At 36.7% G+C, this 24,387-nt stretch overlaps 1 protein-coding gene across 6 annotated transcripts in view; it reads left to right on the top strand.

Moving 5' to 3' along the window:
* Window positions 1-24,387, top strand: part of LOC150092666 (protein saal1) — a 226,446-nt gene that overhangs the window by 28,559 nt on the left and 173,500 nt on the right. For all 6 annotated transcript variants that reach the window (XM_090414561.1, XM_090414560.1, XM_090414559.1 and 3 more), the window contains exon 3: window positions 4,500-4,621. In XM_090414561.1, the coding sequence (XP_090270687.1) occupies window positions 4,500-4,621 (122 nt within the window). The remainder of the gene's footprint in view (window positions 1-4,499; window positions 4,622-24,387) is intronic.

Below are 24,387 nucleotides of genomic sequence, written 5' to 3'. Positions count from 1 at the left end.
ATAATTCCACATGTACGCTGTCTTAATTGTAAATTCCACACCTTTAGCCATCTCCCAAATCAAGACCCTATGATCATTCTCACCAGTTGGTGGCAACGTGGTCATATTCGTTACAGCCAAATTCTCAGATGCAATTACTAGGTCAAGCACTCTCTGACCCTTAGTATTTTCCATTACATACTGTCGCAGATAGTTATCCCTTCATAACTGCATAAAATCCAATTCCTTCCTCCCATGTGTCCTCTCCTCCTTCCAATCAAAGTTACCATAGTTGAAATCTCCCATAATACTTGCCCTACTTCCACTCGTTTCTTCTATTTGCTTATGCATACTATCTCCACCATCTATTCCATCACCTGGTCTATAGCAGCACTTGATATTTATATTATGCTGGCGCAGCATAATATAAATTTTGCCAATATACGAAGAGGAGATAAATCTGAATTAATATTTTAGGATCATGACAGTAGATTAGAAGGAAGGCTATTTAGAGATAGAATCAAATATAATATAGATGAAACAATGACATAACAATAAAGCAGCCAGTAGGATTTTAAGTGAATAAAGGTTGAGAATAAGAAAGGATTTAATCAAGCAACAAATAATTAAGTGTAAATCACATAAATATAAAAAATTTAACAGTATCATCAGTGGGAACCAGTTCTGGGTCTGGCTCCCACTGACAAGAGACCTCAATAAAGGTCTGAACCAGTCTGGGTGGTAACCCTCCCCATAATGCCTAGCATTATACATGTCCATAAGGATATGTGCTTTGCATTTTAGCAAGTAATGTGAAGTCATTAGCCTCTATATACGAGTTGGCCAGTCCTGAAATTACTTCAGGTGCAAACTTTGTCTGCTTACACTTGAATAAAGGATTAAACCAAGAATATAATTTCTTGATATCTTTAATTTATTTACAACAAGAATCAAAAGAGCACTGGCAGACCTTAAATTATGTAAATTTGAACTTACATCAGTTATCGTGAAAAATCTATGGAGAAATTTTCAAATTATAAAAATTTTACTTAACTGTTCACCTAACAGTGATCCTCTTCAAGCCAACAGCTCATGCATTGCATGTGTGCACTTTCTTCAGTCTTACTTTGTTGAGCTCGAAAACACTGATATGCTGTGTTTTTGTGTTCATGCACTTTAGTCGGGTACAATCATGGTTGAAAAAAGGAACAAAAGTGAAAAAAGTGAACCTATGTGTAAATGCACACCAAAACGAATGTGGACAAAGATTAATAGCCATAGGACATGATCTTAGTCTATTACCATCAACATTGAATACAGTTGTGAAGACCTGCCCATATAAAGGAACATGTGAACAAAACTGCTTCTTTAAAGTCAACAATAATAAATGCAACAACATTCTGGTAACATCTTGAAACATGATGAGACATATAACAATTGCATTCAAAGAAATTGTATCACAAAGAATATGAATCCTAATGCTTTCCAGCTCTTAAAAGCACAAAGGGAAATATACAACACTTTATCCAGTGATTTATGAAAAGGAAGAAGCCACTGCTGATCATCTCTCAATAATTTCACAAGGATGGGTGAACATCTTAAATTAAACATTATTTTTATTTTTCTATTTTCTCACACTAATTATACTATTACATTACTTTGCATTTAATTACATATTGAAGTCTAATTTGCTTGTGCAACCTAACAGAAATGACCTTTAAAATATATTAATCTATTCTGCATATGCATAGTGTAAACATGTAAGTAATAGAATTGATAGTTGTATGATCGGTATTTCATGCAATACCAATCATACTTCTCCTTAAACTTATTCACCGTTGGGACACTTAGAACTACCTCTGGCAATCCATTCCACTTATTCATCACTCTCTCTCCAAGCAAAGAACCTAGTCTGCACACCTCTACTAATCATATTCTTACATAAACTTCCAGGACTAGAGGGGGAGAACCCCTTGTTCTCTCTCCCTACTCCTCATATACTGAAAAGTTTCTTTTGTGTCAATCATAAAATCCCTTTAGTAACTTATAAGTTTCTATCATGTACCCTCTTGTCTGCCTCTCAATTAAATGCTGCAACCCACACATCTTCAATCTGTTTTCATAGGGAACATTCCACAGACTTGTGACCAGTTTTGTCACTTGTCTCTGATCCACAAGAAACCCAGGTGACCAAAACTGTTCACAGTAGTCAAGACGTGGCCTTATAAAGATCTAGTCTTACATAATCTCATAAAGAGGAATAATAATAATCTCCCTATCTTAGTTGTCATTGTGTTTTTCAACATCCTAGTAATTCTTTAAGATATTTTGCCAACTTTTGCAGTATGTCCTCTGAACTTCAAATCTCTATCCACGATTACTCCAGATTCCTTGCCTCATCAATTTCCTGTAATCTAGTACCATCAATATGAGACAAAGTACGTAATGTTTTCATCCCGAAGTGCATTACTTTACATTTGGCAACATTAAATTGACAACTATTATCCTTTGTCCACACTGCTAATTTATTTAAATCAACCTTTTTTATTTCATCCTTCAGTCATCTTTTTTTTTAAATTTAAATCATCAGCCAACTTCTCCACCATCTAGAGACCTATCAATTAATCATAAGCACCTGTACAAATTCCCTCATTCAAGATCCACTGCTGACCTCTTAGCTTACATCATCCACCACTGGACATGTGCAATGAAAAGCTTCCAAGAAACTTGCGCTATTGCCCTTGAGGCCTGATAAACAAATCACCATCCTTTGGTCTACCTGCTGCCCTCAGTAATTGGATTGCCAACTTCCTCTATTGTCACTCACTGCATGTTATGGTTGATAGCTTCCTCTCTTACAGGTTTACCACCAATGCAGAAGTAGTATCGGGGTTCTTCAGGGTTCTGTCTTATCATCTACTCCTTTGACAATGTAACCATGCAGTGTACAGATATCCCAAGCATCAGGATCATCTATTAGTGCCTTAAACATTGATCGATATACTATTCTTCAATTAGACTAGGACAATTAGGTCACATTTAATACCACCAAATACAGTATTACCTCTTCTCTTGCAAAAGAAATCTCAGCTCACATTCCCTTACAAATCACCAGACATGATCAGATCTCTCTTTGCTTGGACTAACATCCACTTCCAATCTCTCCTGGCACAAACACATCACATCTATAGCTTCTTCAGCATCCAAAAACACTATGCATTCTCTTTCATTCAAGATGCCATTTTATACCCAACCATCTCTTAACAATATACAAATCTCAAATCTGCCCTCTCTTAGAATACTGCTTTCATTTGGGTTGTGCACCTAATTGCTCCACTAAACTAGCAACCACCATTCCTCCAATTTCTGTTGCATCTGTTGATACCATACCAGCAGCTGCCCAGTATTCCTTTACCGTGCAACTGCAAACATACCAAACATACTTTTTTCTTTCTTTTTTATTCTAACTACCTCTGCCCCCCAAGAACAACCTACCACAAGAATTATTTTCAAATAACTACAACCTGGATCTCTTCAAAAAAAAAATGTCTGTAAACTTTTATCTGAATCTTCACCTACACTCTAGGCACAGCACTGATGTGCTTATAGGTTCTTCGACCTCTTGTGTATGGGATCAGTATATAAAAAATAAAAAAAACCTAGGATATTTACATCAGCTTTATGAACTATCGCCCTTTATAGTTTTGCATCATCGTCCATTATATCATTAATATACAAATTAAAAGTAGTGGCCCTAGTATAGAGCCATAGGGCACTCTCATTTGACTTGATTCCACTTCACCATACACCACCGTCTGATGTCTGGCTGACAGCCATCTTCCTATCCAAGCCACTACCTTCATATCCATTCCCATTTACTCCAGCTTATGCAATAGTTTTTTTATGTGGTATTTTGTCGAATGCCTTTTCAAAGTCCAGCAGTATCATGGTATAGCCATTTCCTTTATCCAATTCCACTATTACCTTATTATAAAATGTGAATAAATTACTATGATACAGAGTAATTTTACCAAGCTTTTAATGCCTGCTCCCTATAGAGTATCATATTCCTTTATGCCCATTACTGAATTTTACCTTTAACCAACTTTTCTAATACTTTAACTGCCACTTCAAATATACTAATTGGTCTGTAATTTGCTGCAACAAGTGTTCTCTGCCAGGTTGGCAGGAAAACGACCCAGAGGAAGACCAAGATATAGGTGGATTGATATGGTACAAAGTGCCTTAGACGATAGAAATATAAGATCTGATAATGTTGGAGTCTTGACACGTAACAGACTGATTTGGAGGAAAATTGTAGATAGGAAGTTAGTAATGATGTAATTTTTTTCATGTAGTACTGTCATATCCTGTACACCCCTTGAGGGTACATGGCAGGAATTTGATGATGATGATCTTAGAGCCACCTTATCTATTTTTTATTTTATTTTATTTCCTTTATTTTTTTTTCAGTTTTTCTAAAATGTGTAGTTTATAGTTGTATCATTTTATTTTTACAGATCGTAATCCATCACCCCCACCTGAATTGCTTGCCAGCACTGAGGATCTTGTACCTGATAGAATTGGACAGACTGTTTATAGCAAACATTGGCTGTTTCAGATATTAATGAATACACTGAAGGTGACTTATTGTTTTTAGTTCATTAAAATCACATGCTTTTTAAACGACTTGTATTTGTTATTAAAGGCAATTTTTTTTTTCAAAGTTAAGTATGAAAAGTTATATTTTCATCATTTTAGTTTCATAAATAAATAAATATAATATAAGCTAAATGAATAGCACAGATATATAAACAATACTGCATTGTTTGTGCCAATGTATTAGTAATTACCATTTTTGATTGAGTTGAAAATCAATTTTTTGGTCTGTAATGTTTGTACTGCAGGATATCAGCAAGACTGAGGTAATTAATGAGTGTTATTTTGTATTATTGTTAAATTAAAATATTATCATCAACACTTTCAGTTTGTTGCATTTAAAAAAAAACTAGTAGAAAATAATTTTTTTATGTAATAGCTTTCTTACAACCAACAAAAGACGGTATGACAGTCCTATTTTTTCTCCCTGCCAATCATTTCTGATGATTGGCAGGGAGAAAGTTTGATAAATCATAAACACGTTATTTTCACATGAAGCATTTTATGATTTTCTCTGAACTGTTTATTGCTTATTACATTCAACAGTCCTGTCAGTCCAGGAGGTTGGCTGTCATAGATCTCCATCTATTTCTCTCTTGGGGGCTGTTCTGTTGCTCCATGCATAGTTCAGGCCCAGACATTTCTTTGTGTTATTATTATTATCCCAAGATTCGAATGGAGTTAGACTCATTGTGGAATTTTGGGAGGTCCTTTTATCACACACACACACACACACACACAGCTCATCATACTGTGCCTTAAATACATTCAGATTCTCTGCAGACACCACACTCTCAGTCAGTGCATTCCAGTCATTCACAACTCTCCATGCAAAAACACCTGCTTCTCACACCTTCTGTATACAGCTTCGAGGAATGACCTCTTGCCCTTCCTCCATTTCTCAGCATTTTATGAAAAACCTCCTCAACATTAATCCTGTACCCACCCCTTACCAACTTGTACATCTCTATCATATCACCCTTCTTCCTCCTATCCACTAGACTGTACAATTTGCACCTTCTCAACTTTTCCTCATACTCAACATTCCTGAGACCGAAAATTACTACAGTCAACTGCCTCTGGACTCCAATATGTCTTTATCCTTTTGAAAAACCAGTTGACCAAATCTGTGCACAAGAGTCCATATGCGGTAATCAAGGTCACATATGGACTCTTATACAGTGGAACCAGAATCTCTTTACTTCTACAAGTTAGTGTCTTCTGCATCATTGCCAGAATTTGCTGTGCTGTCCTCACAGTATTGGTAATGTGTCCTCTAAATTTTAGATCCTTATCTACCATCACAAGATCCCTGATTTTCTCCACCTCCAACAATATATCTCCACCAAGAGTACATTCTACATTCCATCTTTGTTTTCCAAATTTTAAAACCTTACATTTCAGAACATTGAACTATCATCTCCCACTCCTATGCCTATTCAAGTTTTCTTGTAAGGCCACAACATCTGCTCTTGTACTCCTTCTTTCATTTGTTCAAATCTTTTCCAATATCATTAACATACAGGTTAAACAGCAATGACCTTAAAATGACCCCTGAGGTAAACCACTAGTGACCCTCCTCTTCTGGGATATTGTTCCCCCATACACAACTTGCTGATACCTATCAGATAGCCAAACCCCAAATGCAATACACAAGTCTAATATCCAATCCCATCTGTTCTAGTTTAGCTGTCAACTTATGTGGTAATCTGTCAAAAGCTTTTGCAAATTCTGAGTATACCACTGTGTACCCATCTCCCTCATCCAATTCAGCTGTCACCTTATTGCAGTAAGTAGATTACTAAAACATGACCTCCTTTTTAGCAATTCTGTGCTATCCATCAAAGATAATACTGCTGTTATCAATCCAGTTTTGGATCCTGGTTGTCACTAGTCTCTCCATGTTTTTGAAACATATGCTGTTTTCCTTTCTTTTGCTTGGCTTCAATTCTTCCCTCTAATAAATTTTTTTTGAAGACTGTCATGCCTCACAATATGACTTCTGAATTCATGAGATCTTCAGTGATCTTCTTTATGCCCACATCTTGAAAGCATCAATTCTTTTACTGTCTTCCTTGTTTATTGTTCATGTTTCTGCTCCATAGAGAAAAGTAGACCAGTTAAAGCATTGAATCACTCTTAAGCTATTTTTGCTTGTTTCTCTTTATGTTAGTATATTCTTTATTCTGTTAAAGGTTGATTTTGCAATTTATGTTGTTCTCCTAATTTCTCTTTTGCATTTTCCATCCTTTTTAATTATGTCCTAAATAAGTGTAATATTTAACTTGTTTTATAATTTGGTTTTCTACTTTAATTTTTAACTTTGAGATATATTTTTCTCTGCTTGCTGTCATAACTATTTTTTTGGAATTTAATGTAAGGCCATATTTTTTCTCTGAGTATTTATCTGCTCTTTTAATTTCTGCAAGTCTTACTCTTTCTCAACAATCAATATAGTATCTCCATAACAAAGATTTTTTATGTCTTCATCCTATTTTGACTTCCTTCAGTTCTTCCATACTCTCAAAATTTTTTTTTGGCTGTAGAGATTGAAAAGAAGAAAAGAAAGCAAACATCTGTGCCTAACACCTTTTTGTATTTGGAAAGTTGCTGACAGTTCATTGTTGATTTTTATGTTTGCACTTTAGTTTCTATATATATATATATATATATATATATATATATTGATAAATGCAGGAATGTCACCTAATTGGGGGGGGAGGTTTACAATAAAATAAGATTGCAATTAAGGCCTAAATTTAAAATTACGTGATTTGAAATAAAATTTAATTTAATTTAGATAATGAAATGAATGACATACCATTATATTAAATTAAATGTTAAAAAAATTTAATTAATCTAAATACAGGATGGGGCACACTATTGCTTGCTATTTATGAGGATGAGACTCTCCCAAATCTAGACAATAGAGGCAGTCATTCAGATTTAAATTTGGGCAGTGTGGAAGTGCCTCAGCACTTAAAATAACTGCTCAAACCTAAACCTGCTGATGTAAAAAGCGAGTATTGGATCATAGGATATTATCATGGTCAGTGTCCACTCCATGCTGAAGATGGAGGGTTATTGTTGTTGATATAAGATTGGTGCTCTGGTAGTCATTTTTCATCAAACAACTGTTTGTCCAAAATAGAAATGGAGGCATTCACACTGAACCTAATAAATGCCAGGGAGGAAGGGAGGGGACTGTATATCTTTTGTGGATGGTAATAAGTGGAGATTTTGCTGATAGGGAAAAATGTAGAAACTGAATTGTATCTTTTCAGGATCTTAGCTATCGTCTCAGAGATGTATGGGATAGAGACTCACTGTTCAGGTTCTTGGGGATGGGCTTGCAAGAGTCCAAGATGCATTTAAACTTCCTTTTGAAGCCATTCTGCAACAAGATGTATTGACTGAAGCCATTTTGTAATAGAATGCATTGCATGAAGCCATTCTGTAATAGGATGTATTGAATGGTGTTTAATTCTTGTTGGAGAGCTTGGAAATTGGAGCAGATAACATGTACTCTCTGTTGAGCAAAAATTTGAAGATGCCTATTTTTTGAAATGGATGATGTGCTGAAGCTCATTGTATGTAGTGGCATGTAAGGATAGGTTTATGGTGAACAGAAGTAGCAAGTGTTCCAGAAAGATTACAAGAAAGGAGGACATCCAGAAGGCTAATTTTCCATTCTTTTCTTTTTCCATAATAAAGTTGTTGCATGGATGAAAGCTGTTGATTTTGGTTAAAAACATAAGTGGAGATTGAGTGTGGCCAGATGGCAAACACATCATCAATACATCGAACCAAAAAGGAAAGTTGGGGTTGTATTGAAAAGAATAGGGATCCTTCAAGATACTCTAAGTAGAAATTGGCAAGCGCAGGTGACAAGGGACTTCCCATGACAGTTCTGTCAATCTGTTTGTATGATTGGTTTCTGCAGATGAAATAGCCTAAGTGCGTGACAAAGTTGATCAGTTCAACTATGATCCGGAGGGAACTCCTTTGATTTACCAATGTACCTCTGATGACACTGTCCTCCGAGAGTATTCTTCGTATATATTCTTCACGGAGCCTTGGGTGTGGCCAGAATTGGATGAGCTATGAATTTGGATGAGCAATAGGAGTGAACTGTGGATCTGAGTGTTCTCCTTCCTTATGTATTTTTGGGTGGCCATAAAAACATGGGATTCTACCAAGATGGGTCTTCAATTCTTTGCTAGTGTTTCCAACTGATCACTTTGTTGAATAAGGAATTAAGTTTGCCGATTAGGCTGTTGGTAGGATTCTGGGTAATCTCCTGGTAAGCAGCCTGATTTTGCAACATGGGACATTTTTTTTGTTGTACTTGGTGGTGTTCACAATCATTATAGCTTCACCCTTGTTTGCTTTTGTTATTGTGAGATGGTTATTATGTCTCAAAGATTTTAGGGCCTTGATTTCAGCTATAGATAAGTTGGGAGAGGAAGTTTAGCCCTGAAAAAAAAAAGTAATTTATTAAGCTTACAATAATTTCATTGAATTTCTACTCACTATTCAGATCACAAAAGCAATTGTTATAAAACACAAGCACCAAATTAGTAGTTGCAGAAACAGTTCAGATTGTAGCTAAAAAGGAACTAGTGTGATGTCTTCTCATGGCACCCTCTGGAGGTGGGGACATGATAAAAAGAGATTAATTTAGAAGGATCAAGGCTGACCTGTAGCAACTTCTTTGCAGCACTGTTGTCTTTCCATTTAATACTACTTGATGGGGTGTACAGAACATGAGCTATCATTTTTAACTTATTGTGCTGACAACAGCAAATATAGTTTTCACATTCTTCAGGACGAGTGTTAACAGATCTACCAGTCTATCCAAAATCAGCCAACGTAGGCACATGAAGCTATACACCAGGAAGTGTTAAGTGGATGATGCTCATCCTTTGGGGAATGGGTGAAGGTTACTGGTTTGATGTATGGCTTGAAAGTGGCATGGAGACTGTTTCATTATGCTTATATTATATTTAAATTTCTGGAGACTGTATTTATGGAAATTATATTTATCATAATGTTTGACATGTATAGTAAACTACTATTTATCTGACCTTCAAAACGACCCTTCAGTTATCTTACCCTTCAGCCCAGTGTGGTTAAATAAATGGAAGATTATTGTATATAACACACGCACACACTAATCTACCATTACTATTGTTATGACATTGATGTATTATATTTATGGAGATTATAATTATCAAAATATAATTCAATTATATTCAAATATAATTATCAATAATATAATTACCACTCATCCTTGAAGAACATAAAAACATCAACTTGAGAGATTTGCTGGAAGGGAGAGCGATGGCAGTAGTGAACAGAAGTTCTGAGGAAGTAAGAAGTGATGTGAAACAGTAGGAAAGTAGGGAATGAGAGCGGCATTGAAGGGAAGCTTGCGAATGGAGAGAGAGATAAGTAGTGCAAGTGAAGAGAATGAGAGAGCAGAAACACAAAATAGATGAATAATTTGGAGAGAGGAGAGAAGTTAGGGTGGATAGGAAGACACTACATGAGAATTGTTGCTATTGGTTGCAGAAGTGCAGACAAAGGATTGGAATTGCCTTGGATAGGGGATGGTTTATGGATCTAGAGAGAGTTGTGGGATTGAAGACTATAGACAGGAATGGCTAGAGAGAGATATTGAGGAGTCATATCTGTGAAGTGGTGCTGGTGGAACTTGTTACGGAATGAGAAATTAGCTATTATGTTTGTTTACAAATGTAGAAGTATCCAAAATAAGGGGAACAATTGTTTTCATGAATCGAATTCCTTCACCCAAAAACTGTTGGAATGAGTGAGATATGGTTGAATGAGGATGACATCCTGACAGGAATACAAATGGAAAGGTATAATTTTTTTTTCAGGAAGATAGAAAGAGGATGGATGGATGAGAAGAGTGCTGTTTTTGATAACAGAGGAACTATGCCATCCACAGTGGAGATGCAAGGAGCAAATAGTAGCAGTGGTTTTGAGACACTGATGGTGTGAGATAGAGGGTGATAGGATGAAATATTTAGTTGGATGTTGATATAGATCAGGAGGGCAGTGAGAAATATATAGGCAAATTAGTCTAGCAAATAAAAAAGAGTGACTTCAATTATAGTAATATAGACCGAAATGAAGATATTGTAAAATCTCTCATGATAAAGTGACTTTGTAATTTATCACATTCAGTTCTACATGTTTCTTTTTTTATAGGAGAATGTAATCAGAAAATTATTAAACATTCTTTTATTTAAAGAAATATTATTGAGCCTTTTTTGACTAATGTGGTGAATGACATCATCAAGTAAAGCCACTAAATAATGTTAAGTCAGTAAGATAATATTAAGATTAGTGAGAAACTTCTGAGAATTGCCATGAATGGAAATTTCCAGAGACCTGTGAAAATTGACATCATGTCCAGAGAGGTCAATACATGACCATAGTGCTGTAGACAAAGAATTTTGAAGACACGCAAAGAATGATGTCAGCAGGTCCGAAAGTATATGTGACCAGCTTCAGGAGACATGCGCATGCTACGTAACCAGTTTCGAGAGACATGTACTTGCACACAATGGAGGTTCAGGCCTATATGCAGTTCATCCAAGAAGAAATTTGTCTTAAGATTTTTTTATCCCTTTTCTTGCCTAAGTCCCTGTAATGCCAAGATCTGTCAAAAGTAAAAGAGAAGCATCGTGAGCTCCTAGTCATCTACCTGGATCACTGCCACATGAGAAATGTGTTGGGTCATCATGGAAAAAAGGAACCACACATTGCTGCTATATTAAGGATACAATGAGGATGGATACAGTCGACTACTCTAACAAGGAAGAAATTTGGCTGGAAAGACGAATGAGCCAGTATATGGAAAGAAAGACAAAGAGGAGACTTATGTGTGTAAAAGGAATTTTTGTAAGAGACTGTCTGCTGAACGAATATTGTAAGTACTTGAAATATTGAATAAGAGTATATGTCTGTGTTTGTGAAATATTGTATGTTAAAGGTAATTTAGGCTTATCATAGGTATGTCCTATATTCAAGCAATGTTATGCTGAATTGTAAGTTAGTGTAGAATTAAATTTAAAGTAGATAGAACTGAGAGTAGCTAGAATACTGTAATGACTTTGTGTATACACTGCCGCTCTGTAAATAACTCCCTTTGTCTTAATTAAATGGTTTGTAAGCAACATACTGGACTGATTTCTGTCAATGCACTATCCTCAAAATATTCGAACTTGCATAAGATAAAAGTTAATATGATTTACTATTTAACCAATGACTAAGTTAAAGTAAGGATTATATAAGTGGGGAGCAAAGTAATTGACATCAGCTTTGTCTTTGGGTTAAGCTCTTATACTCTCGCACTCAAAATATAGTCTAACTAGTGCAATCATTAAACAAAAATAATTTGTTAGACTATAGGGTACAAGAGAAAAGAGAAATATTATTATTATTACGGGCAACTCCAAGGAGTCGAGACTCATCGATGGAGGCCCTAACATCATGTCAAGAACAACTATTCGACATTCACACAGTATCTATCATACTTCGCCTTGAACTCATTCACAGTCATGGCACCCAAAACAGACTCTGGCAGCTTATTCCACTCATTCACCACTCTCCAAGTAAAAAACCCAGCTCTAACCCTTGCTAACCACACTCTTGCCCAGCTTCCATGTATGGCCCCGAGTCCTCCCACACCAGTCCTATTCTCAAAAATATCTTCTGAATTAATCTTATAGAAACCCTTCAGTAATTTGAATGTCTCAATCATATCACCCCTTTTCTGCCTATGAACGAATTTCTGCAACCCACAAATCTTCAACCTGTTCTCATACGGTTCATTCCGTAGACCTGCTATCATCTTGGTCACTCGTCTCTGGATCCTCTCCACCTCCTCTGAATCAAGAAGAAACCCTGGCGCCCATATCTGGGCACAGTAGTCTAGACAGGGTCTTATCAAGCTCGATACAGAGGAAGAATAACCTATTTGTCTCTGCTTGTTAAAGTATTTTTCAGCAACCAAGTGATTTGATGAGCATTTAGCCACTATTATTGAAGGAAGTACAGGAAGATGGTTTAATGTTAAATCTGGTGTGAGACAAGGATGTACATCATCCCATCTGTTATTCATTATCTACATGGATCACATTTTGAAGGAAAGTGGTATTAAACATGATATCAAAATTCATCATCATCATCATCATCAAATTCCTGCCATGTACCCTCAAGGGGTGTACAGGATATGACAGTACTACATGAAAAAATTACATCATTACTAATTTCCTATCTACAATTTTCCTCCAAATCAGTCTGTTACTTGTCAAGACTCCAACATTATCAGATCTTATATTTCTATCGTCTAAGGCACTTTGTACCGTATCAATCCACCTATATCTTGATCTTCCTCTGGGTCGTTTTCCTGACAACCTGGCAGAGAACACTTGTTTTGCTAATCTTTCCTCTCCCATTCTATTTAAGTGACCATACCATCTGAGATTAGTTCTGCTAACGCATTCCTGGATGCTGACAATGTCAAGTTCTTTCCTAATATCCTCATTTTTAATATGATATTGCCATTGATGCCATCTGTTCACGCCTCTAATCTTTCTCAGGACTCTCATATCTGCGGTTTCTAGTCTTTGGTCAAGTGTTTTACTTCTGACCCAGCTCTCAGATCCATAAGTTAAAATTGGTTTGAACACAGTCTTGTATACAGCTAATTTAGTGTTCCGACTAATTTCTTTCTTATTCCATATGAATTTATTCAATTGACTTCCCACGATACCAGCTTTGCTGATTCTGTTGTCTATTTCTATATTTAGTTTACCATCTTCAGTAAAAATTGTGCCTAAGTAGCTGAAATGTTTTACTTGTTCCACAGGTTCTCCATTCACAACACAGTTGACATTTTCAATGATTCTTCCTATTTTCATTGTCTTTGTCTTTTTATTGCTGACCTTCATACCATATCTATTACAACAGCTATTCAATTTAGTCAGAGAATCTTGCAGACTTGTAGCGGATTTATTTAGAAGTATAACATCATCCGCATAAAGCAAAGAGCTGACATTAACATCTCCAATTTTGATATCAGGTTTAATACCACATTCCTTCATAATGTGATCCATATAGATAATGAATAACAGAGGGGATAATGTACATCCTTGTCTCACACCAGATTTAACATTAAACCATCTTCCTGTACTTCCTTCAATTCTAACTGCTGACTCACAACTCAAATAAAGACTAAGTATTGCTTGATATAATGCCCCATTGACACCATATAACTGCAGCGTATTGAATAGCTTCTCTCTTGGCACCTTGTCATATGCCTTTTCCAAATCGACAAAACTTAAATATAGATCTTTGTTATATTCCCATGCTTTCTCGACTATTTGTCGTAAAGTGAAGATCTGATCCTGACAGCCTCTATTTGGCCTGAATCCAGCTTGTTCTTCACCAAGCTTTTCTTCCACAATTCTTCTCAACCGTTTCTCAAGTATACTTGCATAGATCTTGCCAGGAACACTCAGTAGGGAAATACCTCTGTAATTCTCACATTCAGTTTTATTTCCCTTTTTATATATGGGTACTATGAGAGCTCTACTCCAATCATCGGGAATTCGTCCCTCTGTCCAGGCTTTCTGAACTATGCAGTGCAGCCACTGTAAGACTCTTATACCACCATACTTCAGCATTTCTGGCCGAATATCATCTACTCCTGCTGCCTTTCCACATTTCAAGCCTTTGATGGCTTTTTCTACTTCAAGTATGGATATGTATTCCTGACTGCATGCCTGGTCAGTGTTTTTTATCACTGTGCTGTCATCACTGCTTGTTTCATTTAGCAGTTTTTCAAAGTAATTACTCCATACTTCAAGGATATCTTTTTCTCCTGTTTTCATTTCACCTTTATCATCTCTAATTCCTTTTACAGCACTCTTTCCTCCATTCCTAAGCTTCTTCAACAACCTCCAGAATATTTTGCCACCTTCTTGATATTTATTTTCTATATTCTTGCCAAAGTCCTCCCATGACTTTTGTTTAGCTAGTTTTACACACTGTTTAGCTTTCTTACATTTGTCTCTGTATTCTGTAAGAGTAAAAGCTGACTTATTTGCCTGGAACTTTTGATATGCTTTCTTCTTTTCCTTCACTGCCTCTTTAACTTCCTGTGTCCACCAGGGAGTTCTGATTTTTTTATCTTTGCACACTACCTCACCACATGCCTCTCTGGCAGAATCAATCAATGTTTCCTTCAGAGTTTGCCACTGAATCTCCAAGGTTTGATTCCTGTTCTCAAACTCTTTCATTTTCTTTTCAATAATATTTCTGTATTTTAGTCTACAGTTTACATCTGAGAGCTGCTCAACTTTTATTCGCTTTAAAACTTTCTTACATGTTATTCTTTTCAATATGAAATTCAATTTTATCCTGCTCAAGACTAAATAGTGATCACTTCCAATTTCAAATCCTCTGTACACTCTGGTGTCCTGCACCAGGGAGAAAATATCACTATCAACAATAACATAGTCAATGAGACTTTTCTTATTCCTAGCCTCTTCTCTCCATGTGAATTTGTGCACATTTTTATGTTGGAACATGGTGTTAGTAATAACCAGTCCATGTCCTGAGCAGAAATCCAACAGATATTTGCCATTATTATTAGCTTTGCTCTTTTCTCCAAATTTTCCCAAAATATTTTTGTATGTCTCACAATCATTTCCTACTCTGCTATTTAGATCCCCAACAAGGACCAACTTTTCCTTTTTCATTGTGTCAGTTGCTTTTTCTAAAGCCTCAAAAAATTCCTCCACTTCTACCTTAGTAGAACCTTCTGTGGGACCATAGGCACAAATAAGTCTCATTGTCCAGTTCCCCATTCTCATATTTGCCCACATTACTCTACTTGAGACTGACTGCCATTCAAGAAGATTAGCCTCGTATTTTGTGTTGAATACTATGGCTACTCCTTCTTTTCCTTGATCGTTATTGCCTGAATATAACATTTTGTATTTATTGCTCAGAAAGATCTCACCAGTTTTGGTCTTTTTTGTTTCAGTCACCCCTATTATGTCGATCTGGTACTTATCTAATTCCTCAGCTAGCTCCATTTCTTTGCCATTCAGGCTTCTTACGTTGATAGTACCGATCTTTAACTCTGGTGATGTTGAGTTGGGGTTTGTTTTCAAATTTGTTCCAGTAGCTGACTTTTCGCTGTTCGCCCTGGTTCCCTGGCGAAAACAACGGGGCCTTGTTTAACCGGGCGACGCCCCAGCCGGCATGAAATTTTGTCATGTTGTACCATCATTCTATATTTTGGTTTAACCAATAAGAATACAATTTGGTCGGCTAAATCCCAAATTGCCAGCCCATCCTCGTTTGTTCAGTATCAAAGTAGATACCCAACAGGGTGCACCACGAGAAGGTGAGGATTGGACATTAGGTCAGAAGCCCTGGTCGGTTCTCCGCATTCCTTTAAAGGCTATGTGGAGGTCTCCTCTCAGTTATACAGCTTTGACCCTTAAGCACCCCCTATCAAAATTGGAGATGTTAATGTCAGCTCTTTGCTTTATGTGGACGATGTTATATTTCTAAATAAATCCACTACAAGTCAGCAAGATTCCCTGACTAAATTGAATCATCGTTGTAATAGATATGGTATGAAGCTCAGCAATTAAAAGACAAAAACAATGAATATAGGCATAATCGTTGAAAATGTCAACCTGCGTTTTGAGCGGAGAACCTGTGGAACAAGTAAAACATTTCAGCTACTTAGGCACGATTTTTAGTGAAGATGGTAAATTAAATATGGAAATAAACAACAGAATCAACAAAGCTGGTATGGTATGAAGTCAATTGAATAAATTCATATGGAATAAGAGAGAAATTAGTTTGAACACTAAATTAGCTGTATACAAGACAGTTGAAACCAGTCTTAACTTATGGATCTGAGAGCTGGGTCAGAAGTAAAACACATGACCAAATACTAGAGACTTCAGATATGAGAGTCCTGAGAAAGATTATAGACGTGAACAGATGGCATTAATGGCAGTATCATATTTAAAAAGAGGATATTAGGAAAGAACTTGACATTGTCAGCATCCAGGAATGCGTTAGCAGAGCTAATCTCAGGTGGTATGGTCACTTAAACAGAATGGGCGAGGAAAGATTAGCAAAACAAGTGTTCTCTGCAAGGTTGGCAGGAAACAACCCAGAGGAAGTCCAAAATATAGGTGGATTGATACGGTACAAAGTGCCTTAGACAATAGAAATATAAGATCTGATAATGTTGGAGTCTTGGCAAGTAACAGACTGATTTGGAGGAAAATTGTAGATAGGAAGTTAGTAATGATGTAAATTTTTCATGTAGTACTATGTATAACCCTTGAGGGTACATAGCAGGAATTTAATGATGATGATGATTTAGCCAATTTTGCGATGTTCCCCCTAAACTTCAACTCCCTATCCACCAACACTGCCAAATCCCTGGCCTCGTCAATCTCCTGGAGTATGGTTCCACTGATGTGATGTACTGCTGCTAATCTTTTCACTCTAAAATGCATAACCTTACACTTTGCCACATTAAATTGACATCCATTCTCCTTAGCCCAGTCCTTCAAACTATGCAAATCATCTTGAAAAATTTTGACATCCTGTGCACTCCCTATTGCTCTACCCAACTTTGCATCATCTGCAAACAAATGAACACTTCCTCTCAGATCCTTTCCTATATCGTTAATGAGCAAATTGAAAAGTAGTGGTCCAAGAACAGAACCCTGCTGCACATCACTAGTCACAGGCCGTCTTTTGGACTCTACTCCTGAATAAACCACTCTCTGATATCTCACCAACCCTATATCCATCCCCATATGCTGCAGTTTACTGATTAGAATTCCATGTGGTATCCTGTCAAAGGCCTTAGCAAGGTCCAGTAGAATCACTGTAAACCCATTATCCTTATCCAGTTCAGCCATCAGTGTATTATAAAATGTGAGCAAGTTACTGAGGCGTGATCTACCCTTCACAAAACCATGCTGGCCCCCATACAGTATTCCATTTTCATCTATCCATTCCTGTATTTTTCTCTTGACTATTTTCTCCAAGACCTTGACAACGATTCTTGATATGCTGGTTGGTCGGTAATTTACAACAGCAGTCTTGGAACCTTCTTTATGCAGTGGAACTAATTTCCTCTCTTTTCACCCCCTTGGGACTAACCCAGACCCAAGACTCAAATTAAACAAAATGGTTCAAGGGCACTGACAATTCTTTAGCTGCTTCACTTATGACACGAGGTAGTATACCATCAAATCCCACAGATATATTGACATTGAGGTTTTGTAATAGACTATTCACCTCCACTTCATTCACCACAATTCCCGTATAAGCTATTGGTTCATTCAATCCTGCAATGTCACCACTTGGATGATATACTGGATGATACTCTTGCAAAGTGCTCCTCAGAAATTCAACTATATCAACTGATTCAGTAACCTCCCTGCCATCGGCATTCTTTAAAATCATTCTGCCATATACATTTTTCCTTTTACTTGCAACATATCGCAAAAACTGTTTGGAATTCTCTTTAGCCTGCGTAGCTAATGTTCTTTCATAATCCACTTTTGCTTTTCTTACCACACTCGTTACCCTTCTGGCCTGCGCTTTATACCGTTCATGTGCCTGCCGGTCACCTTTCTCCTTAAATTCCCTCCACAGTTGTTTCTTTTTTTGCAGCTCAAGCTGCTATTCATCCATGGTGTTATTCATCCATTTAAACCCTCCTTGATTTATTATTCAGACTCTAGGTATTCAGTCAGCCATTTCCTCCTGCAAACACTTCTTAACTGCCTCCCATGCACTAGCAACATCCAGCCCTTGCAGTTTTACATGCCATGGCACTGAACCAGTCAAACTCCTAAGCTTGTCATACTTACCAGCCCGATAATTCCACATGTACCCTGTCTTAATTGTAAATTCCACACCTTTAGCCACCTCCCAAGTCCAGACCCTATGATAACTCTCACCGATTGCTATATGATATTGCCATTGATGCCATCTGTTCACGCCTATAATCTTTCTCAGGACTCTCATATCTGCGGTCTCTAGTCTTTGGTCATGTGTTTTACTTCTGACTCAGCTCTCAGATCCATAAGTTAAAGCTGGTTTGAACACTGTCTTGTATACAGCTAATTTAGTGTTGTGACTAATTTCTCTCTTATTCCATATGAATTTATTCAATTGACTTCCCACCATACCAGCTTTGCTGATTCTGTTGTCTATTTCTATATTTAATTTACCATCTTCAGTAAAAATCGTGCCTAAGTAGCTGAAATGTTTTACTTGTTCCACAGGTTCTCCATTTACAACACAATTGACATTTTCAATGATTCTGCCTATTTTCATTGTCTTTGTCTTTTTATTGCTGACCTTCATACCATATCTATTACAAGAGCTATTCAATTTAATCGGTGAATCTTGTAGACTTGTAGCAGATTTATTTAGAAGTATAACATCATCTGCATAAAGCAAAATCATGTTTAATACCACTTTCCTTCATAATGTGATCCATATAGATAATGAATAACAGAGGGGATAATGTACATCATTGTCTCACACCAGATTTAACATTAAACCATCTTCCTGTACTTACTTCAATTCTAACTGCTGACTTACAACTCAAATAAAGACTAAGTATTGCTTGATATAATGCCCCATTGACACCATATAACTGTAGCGTATTGAATAGCTTCTCTCTTGGCACCTTGTCATATGCCTTTTCCAAATCGACAAAACTTAAATACAGATCTCTGTTATATTCCCATTCTTTCTCGACTTTGTCGTAAAGTGAAGATCTGAACCTGACAGCCTCTATTTAGCCTGAATCCAGCTTGTTCCTCACCAAGCTTTTCTTCCACAATTCTTCTCAACCATTTCTCAAGTATATGTGCATTGATCTTGCCAGGAACACTCAGTAGGGAAATATCTCTGTAATTCTCACATTCAGTTTTATTTCCCTTTTTATATGTGGGTACTATGAGAGCTGTACTCCAGTCATCGGGAATTCGTCCCTCTGTCCAGGATTTCTGAACTATGCAGTGCAGCCACTGTAAGACTTTTATACCACCATACTTCAGCATTTCTGGTCGAATATCATCTACTCCTGCTGCCTTTCCACATTTCAAGCCTTTGATGGCGTTTTCTACTTCAAGTATGGATATGTAGTTCTGACTGCATGCCTGGTCAGTGTTTTTTACCACTGTGCTGTCATCACTGCTTGTTTCATTTAGCAGTTTTTCAAAGTAATTACTTCATACTTCAAGGATATCTTTTTCTTCCGTTTTCATGTCACCTTTATTATTTCTAACTCCTTTTACAGCACTCTTTCCTCCATTCCTAAACTTCTTCAACAACCTCCAGAATATTTTGCCACCATCTTGTTATTTATTTTCTATATTCTTGCCAAAGTCCTCCCATGACTTTTGTTTAGTAGTTTTACACAGTGTTTAGCATTCTTGCATTTGTCTCTGTATTCTCTAAGAGCACAAGCTGACTTATTTGACAGGTATGCTTTCTTCTTTTCCTTCACTGCCTCTTTAACCTCCTGTGTCCACCAGGGAGTTCTGATTTTTTTATCTTTATAACTCTAGTTTCCCTGATTCTGCACATCAAATTCCACTTCATTCAACAACACCTTTTCAAGTCTCCATACACCAAATCCATTCAAATGTAAACCATCCATCTTATATAAATCCTTTTGCCCATCAGACTCACTCCACATATCCACAAATTCCACACCACTCCTCCTGCATAATCCGTGCATAAAGTCATTAGCAATTTTGGTCCTCCTTCTATACTCTTCACTCTCATGCCACGGCAACAGACTCACCATGCTAATTTTCTCACTCTTCTCTTTTGCTACCTCAATCAATTCCTTCAGATCCTCTCTCATAGCCATTTTGTCTCCTTTCAAATCATTTGTTCCTACTACTTCTATCAATTCTTTCACCCTCAGCTTTTGCATTCTAATTTACTCTCTTACATCCGTAACGTTCGCACCAGGTTGGTACGATTTTGTTAAACTCTCATCTTTCACACCTCTTACTAAAAAATCTCCATACAACACTCGCTCTTTCATTTTGTTTACACTCACTATGATACTCTTATTTTTCTTATCATACTTTTGCTGTTTTTTTAGTTGGTACGCTCGATAAACATTTTTGCCAACGCTCCAGCTGCCGATTTGCCCTGTGTATTGCTCTGTGTAACCATGCGATCTCTCTCATTGCATCTGTCTCATCATTTTTATTATCCGTTAATTCATTCATTCGTTCTGTATGTTTACCTTCATTCTCATTTTCAGTCCCACTCTCACAGCTATCTGGTACTACCTCGCAAATATCACTATTCATACCTCGCATATCACTGTTTTCTGGTGGCAGAAAATATATGATGGCAGTTCAGAGCTTTAGGCTGTTTACCATTAACAATAGTTAAGTAAAGGAAGATACAAAGGCATATTTGGATAGTGGAAGTATGTAGTACAACAAGGGCAAAGCCGACAAGAATACTGAACGTATAACCACACAAATATTACAATATGGTATCTGCGGTAGCAGAGAGAACAAATTTCTTGTTTTTAAGAGACAACTAACTTAGACAGTACAGAGCAGAGGGCACACAAGGATCAGTGGTTTTGGATTTGATACATCTCATCACAGGTTGTGATGAGGTGTGGTCACCTGTATGAAGACAGTGTAAAAGGGATATATATTGAAGTAAGTTGGATGATTATGAAAAGCCCAAGAGACAGTTCAGAGCTATATTATGAAATGAGGATATTAAATCCCACATTGTTTTAAAACCGAATAAGAAACTCAAAACCTTTGCAACGAGTTGCCTGAGATTATACTACGTACCAGGACTACTTGCATTATCTCACGCTAGTAACTGCCCATACTTTTATAGTTTACTATATTCGGCATGACACTCTGATTCCAATCTTTGAGTTTCTTATTCGGTTTTAAAACAATGTGTGATTTAATATCCCCTTAATTTCAATAATGTTTATATCGCCGAAATGAAGCCTATTGGCTCTTCATATTCATCATCATCATCATCAAATTCCTGCCATGTACCCTCAAGGGGTGTACAGGATATGATAGTACTAGATGAAAAAAATTACATCATTATTAATTTCCTATCTACAATTTTACTCCAAATCAGTCTGTTACTTGTCAACACTCCAATATTATCAGCTCTTATATTTCTATCGTCTAAAGCACTTTGTACCGTATCAATCCACCTATATCTTGGTCTTCCTCTCAGTCGTTTTCCTGCCAACCTGGCAGAGAACACTTGTTTTGCTAATCTTTCCTTGCCCATTCTGTTTAAGTGACCATACCACCTGAGATTAGCTCTGCTAACGCATTCCTGGATGCTGACAATGTCAAGTTCTTTCCTAATATCCTCTTTTTTAATATGATACTGCCATTAATGCCATCTGTTCACGTCTATAATCTTTCTCAGGACTCTCATATCTGAAGTCTCTAGTCTTTGGTCATGTGTTTTACTTCTGACTCAGCTCTCAGATCCATAAGTTAAAGCTGGTTTGAACACTGTCTTGTATACAGCTAATTTAGTGTTGTGACTAATTTCTCTCTTATTCCATATGAATTTATTCAATTGACTTCCCACCATACCAGCTTTGCTGATTCGGTTGTCTATTTCTATATTTAATTTACCATCTTCAGTAAAAATCGTGCCTAAATAGCTGAAATGTTTTACTTGTTCCACAGATTCTCCATTCACAACACAGTTGTTGACATTCTCAATGATTCTGCCTATTTTCATTGTCTTTGTCTTTTTATTGCTGACCTTCATACCATATCTATTACAAGAGCTATTCAATTTAGTCACAGAATGTTGCAGACTTGTAGCGGATTTATTTAGAAGTATAACATCGTCCACATAAAGCAAAGAGCTGACATTAACATCTCCAATTTCGATATCATGTTTAATACCACTTTCCTTCATAATGCGATCCATATAGATAACGAATAACAGAGGAGATAATGTACATCCTTGTCTCACAACAGATTTAACAGTAAACCATCTTCCTGTACTTCCTTCAATTCTAACTGCTGACTTACTACTCAAATAAAGACTAAGTATTGCTTGATATAATGTCCCATTTACACCATATAACTGCAGTGTATTGAATAGCTTCTCTCTTGGCACCTTGTCATATGCCTTTTCCAGATCAACAAAACTTAAATACAGATCTTTGTTATATTCCCATGCTTTCTCTACTATTTGTCGTAAAGTGAAGATCTGATCCTGACAGCCTCTATTTGGCCTGAATCCAGCTTATTCTTCACCAAGCTTTTCTTCCACAATTCTTCTCAACCGTTTCTCAAGTATACTTGCATAGATCTTGCCAGGAACACTCAGTAGGGAAATATCTCTGTAATTCTCACATTCAGTTTTATTTCCCTTTTTATATATGGGTACTATGAGAGCTCTACTCCAATCATTGGGAATTCGTCCCTCTGTCCAGGCTTTCTGAACTATGCAGTGCAGCCACTGTAAGACTCTTATACCCATACTTCAGCATTTCTGGTCGAATATCATCTACTCCTACTGCCTTTCCACATTTCAAGCCTTTGATGGCTTTTTCTACTTCAAGTATGGATATGTATTCCTAACTGCATGCCTGGTCAGTTTTTTTTTACCACTGTGCTGTCATCACTGCTTGTTTCATTTAGCAGTTTTTCGAAGTAATTACTTCATACTTCAAGGATATCTTTTTCTCCCATTTTCATGTCACCTTTATTATCTCTAACTCCTTTTACAGCACTCTTTCCTCCATTCCTAAGCTTCTTCAACAATCTCCAGAATATTTTGCCACCTTCTTGATATTTATTTTCTATATTCTTCCCAAAGTCCTCCCATGACTTTTGTTTAGCTAGTTTTACACAGTGTTTAGCATTCATGCATTTGTCTCTATATTCTCTAAGAGCACAAGCTTACTTATTTGACAGGTATGATTTCTTCTTTTCCTTCACTGCCTCTTTAACCTCCTGTGTCCACCAGGGAGTTCTGATTTTTTTATCCTTACAAACAACCTCACCACATGCCTCTCTGGCAGAATCAATCAATGTTTTATTCAGAGTTTGCCAATGAATCTCCAAGGTTTGATTCCTGTTCTCAACTCTTTCATTTTTCCTTCAATAATCTTTGTGTATTTTAGTCTACAGCCCACATCTGAGAGCTGCTCAACTTTTATTCGCTTTAAAACTTTCTTACATGTTATTCTTTTCAATATGAAATTCAATTTTATCCTGCTCAAGACTAAATAGTGATCACTTCCAATTTCAAATCCTCTGTACACTCTGGTGTCCTGCACCAGGGAGAAAACATCACTATCAACAATAACATAGTCAATGAGACTTTTCTTATTCCTAGCCTCTTCTCTCCATGTGAATTTGTGCACATTTGTATGTTGGAACATGGTGTTAGTAATAACCAGTCCATGTCCTGAGTAAAATCCAACTGATATTTGCCATTATTATCAGCTTTGCTCTTTTCTCCAAATTTTCGTCTCACAATCATTTCCTACTCTGCTATTTAGATCCCCAACAAGGACCAACTTTTCATTTTTCATTGTGTCAGTTGCTTTTTCTAAAGCCTCAAAAAATTCCTCCACTTCTACCTTAGTAGAAC

Source organism: Typopeltis vanoorti, chromosome 25, assembly GCF_054136105.1.
Source record: "Typopeltis vanoorti isolate ZY-2024b chromosome 25, IOZ_Tvanoo_1.0, whole genome shotgun sequence".
Taxonomy (NCBI): Eukaryota; Metazoa; Arthropoda; class Arachnida; order Uropygi; family Thelyphonidae; genus Typopeltis; species Typopeltis vanoorti.
The sequence above is the reverse complement of the archived record's forward strand: the minus strand, read 5'-3'. Positions and strand labels throughout refer to the sequence as shown.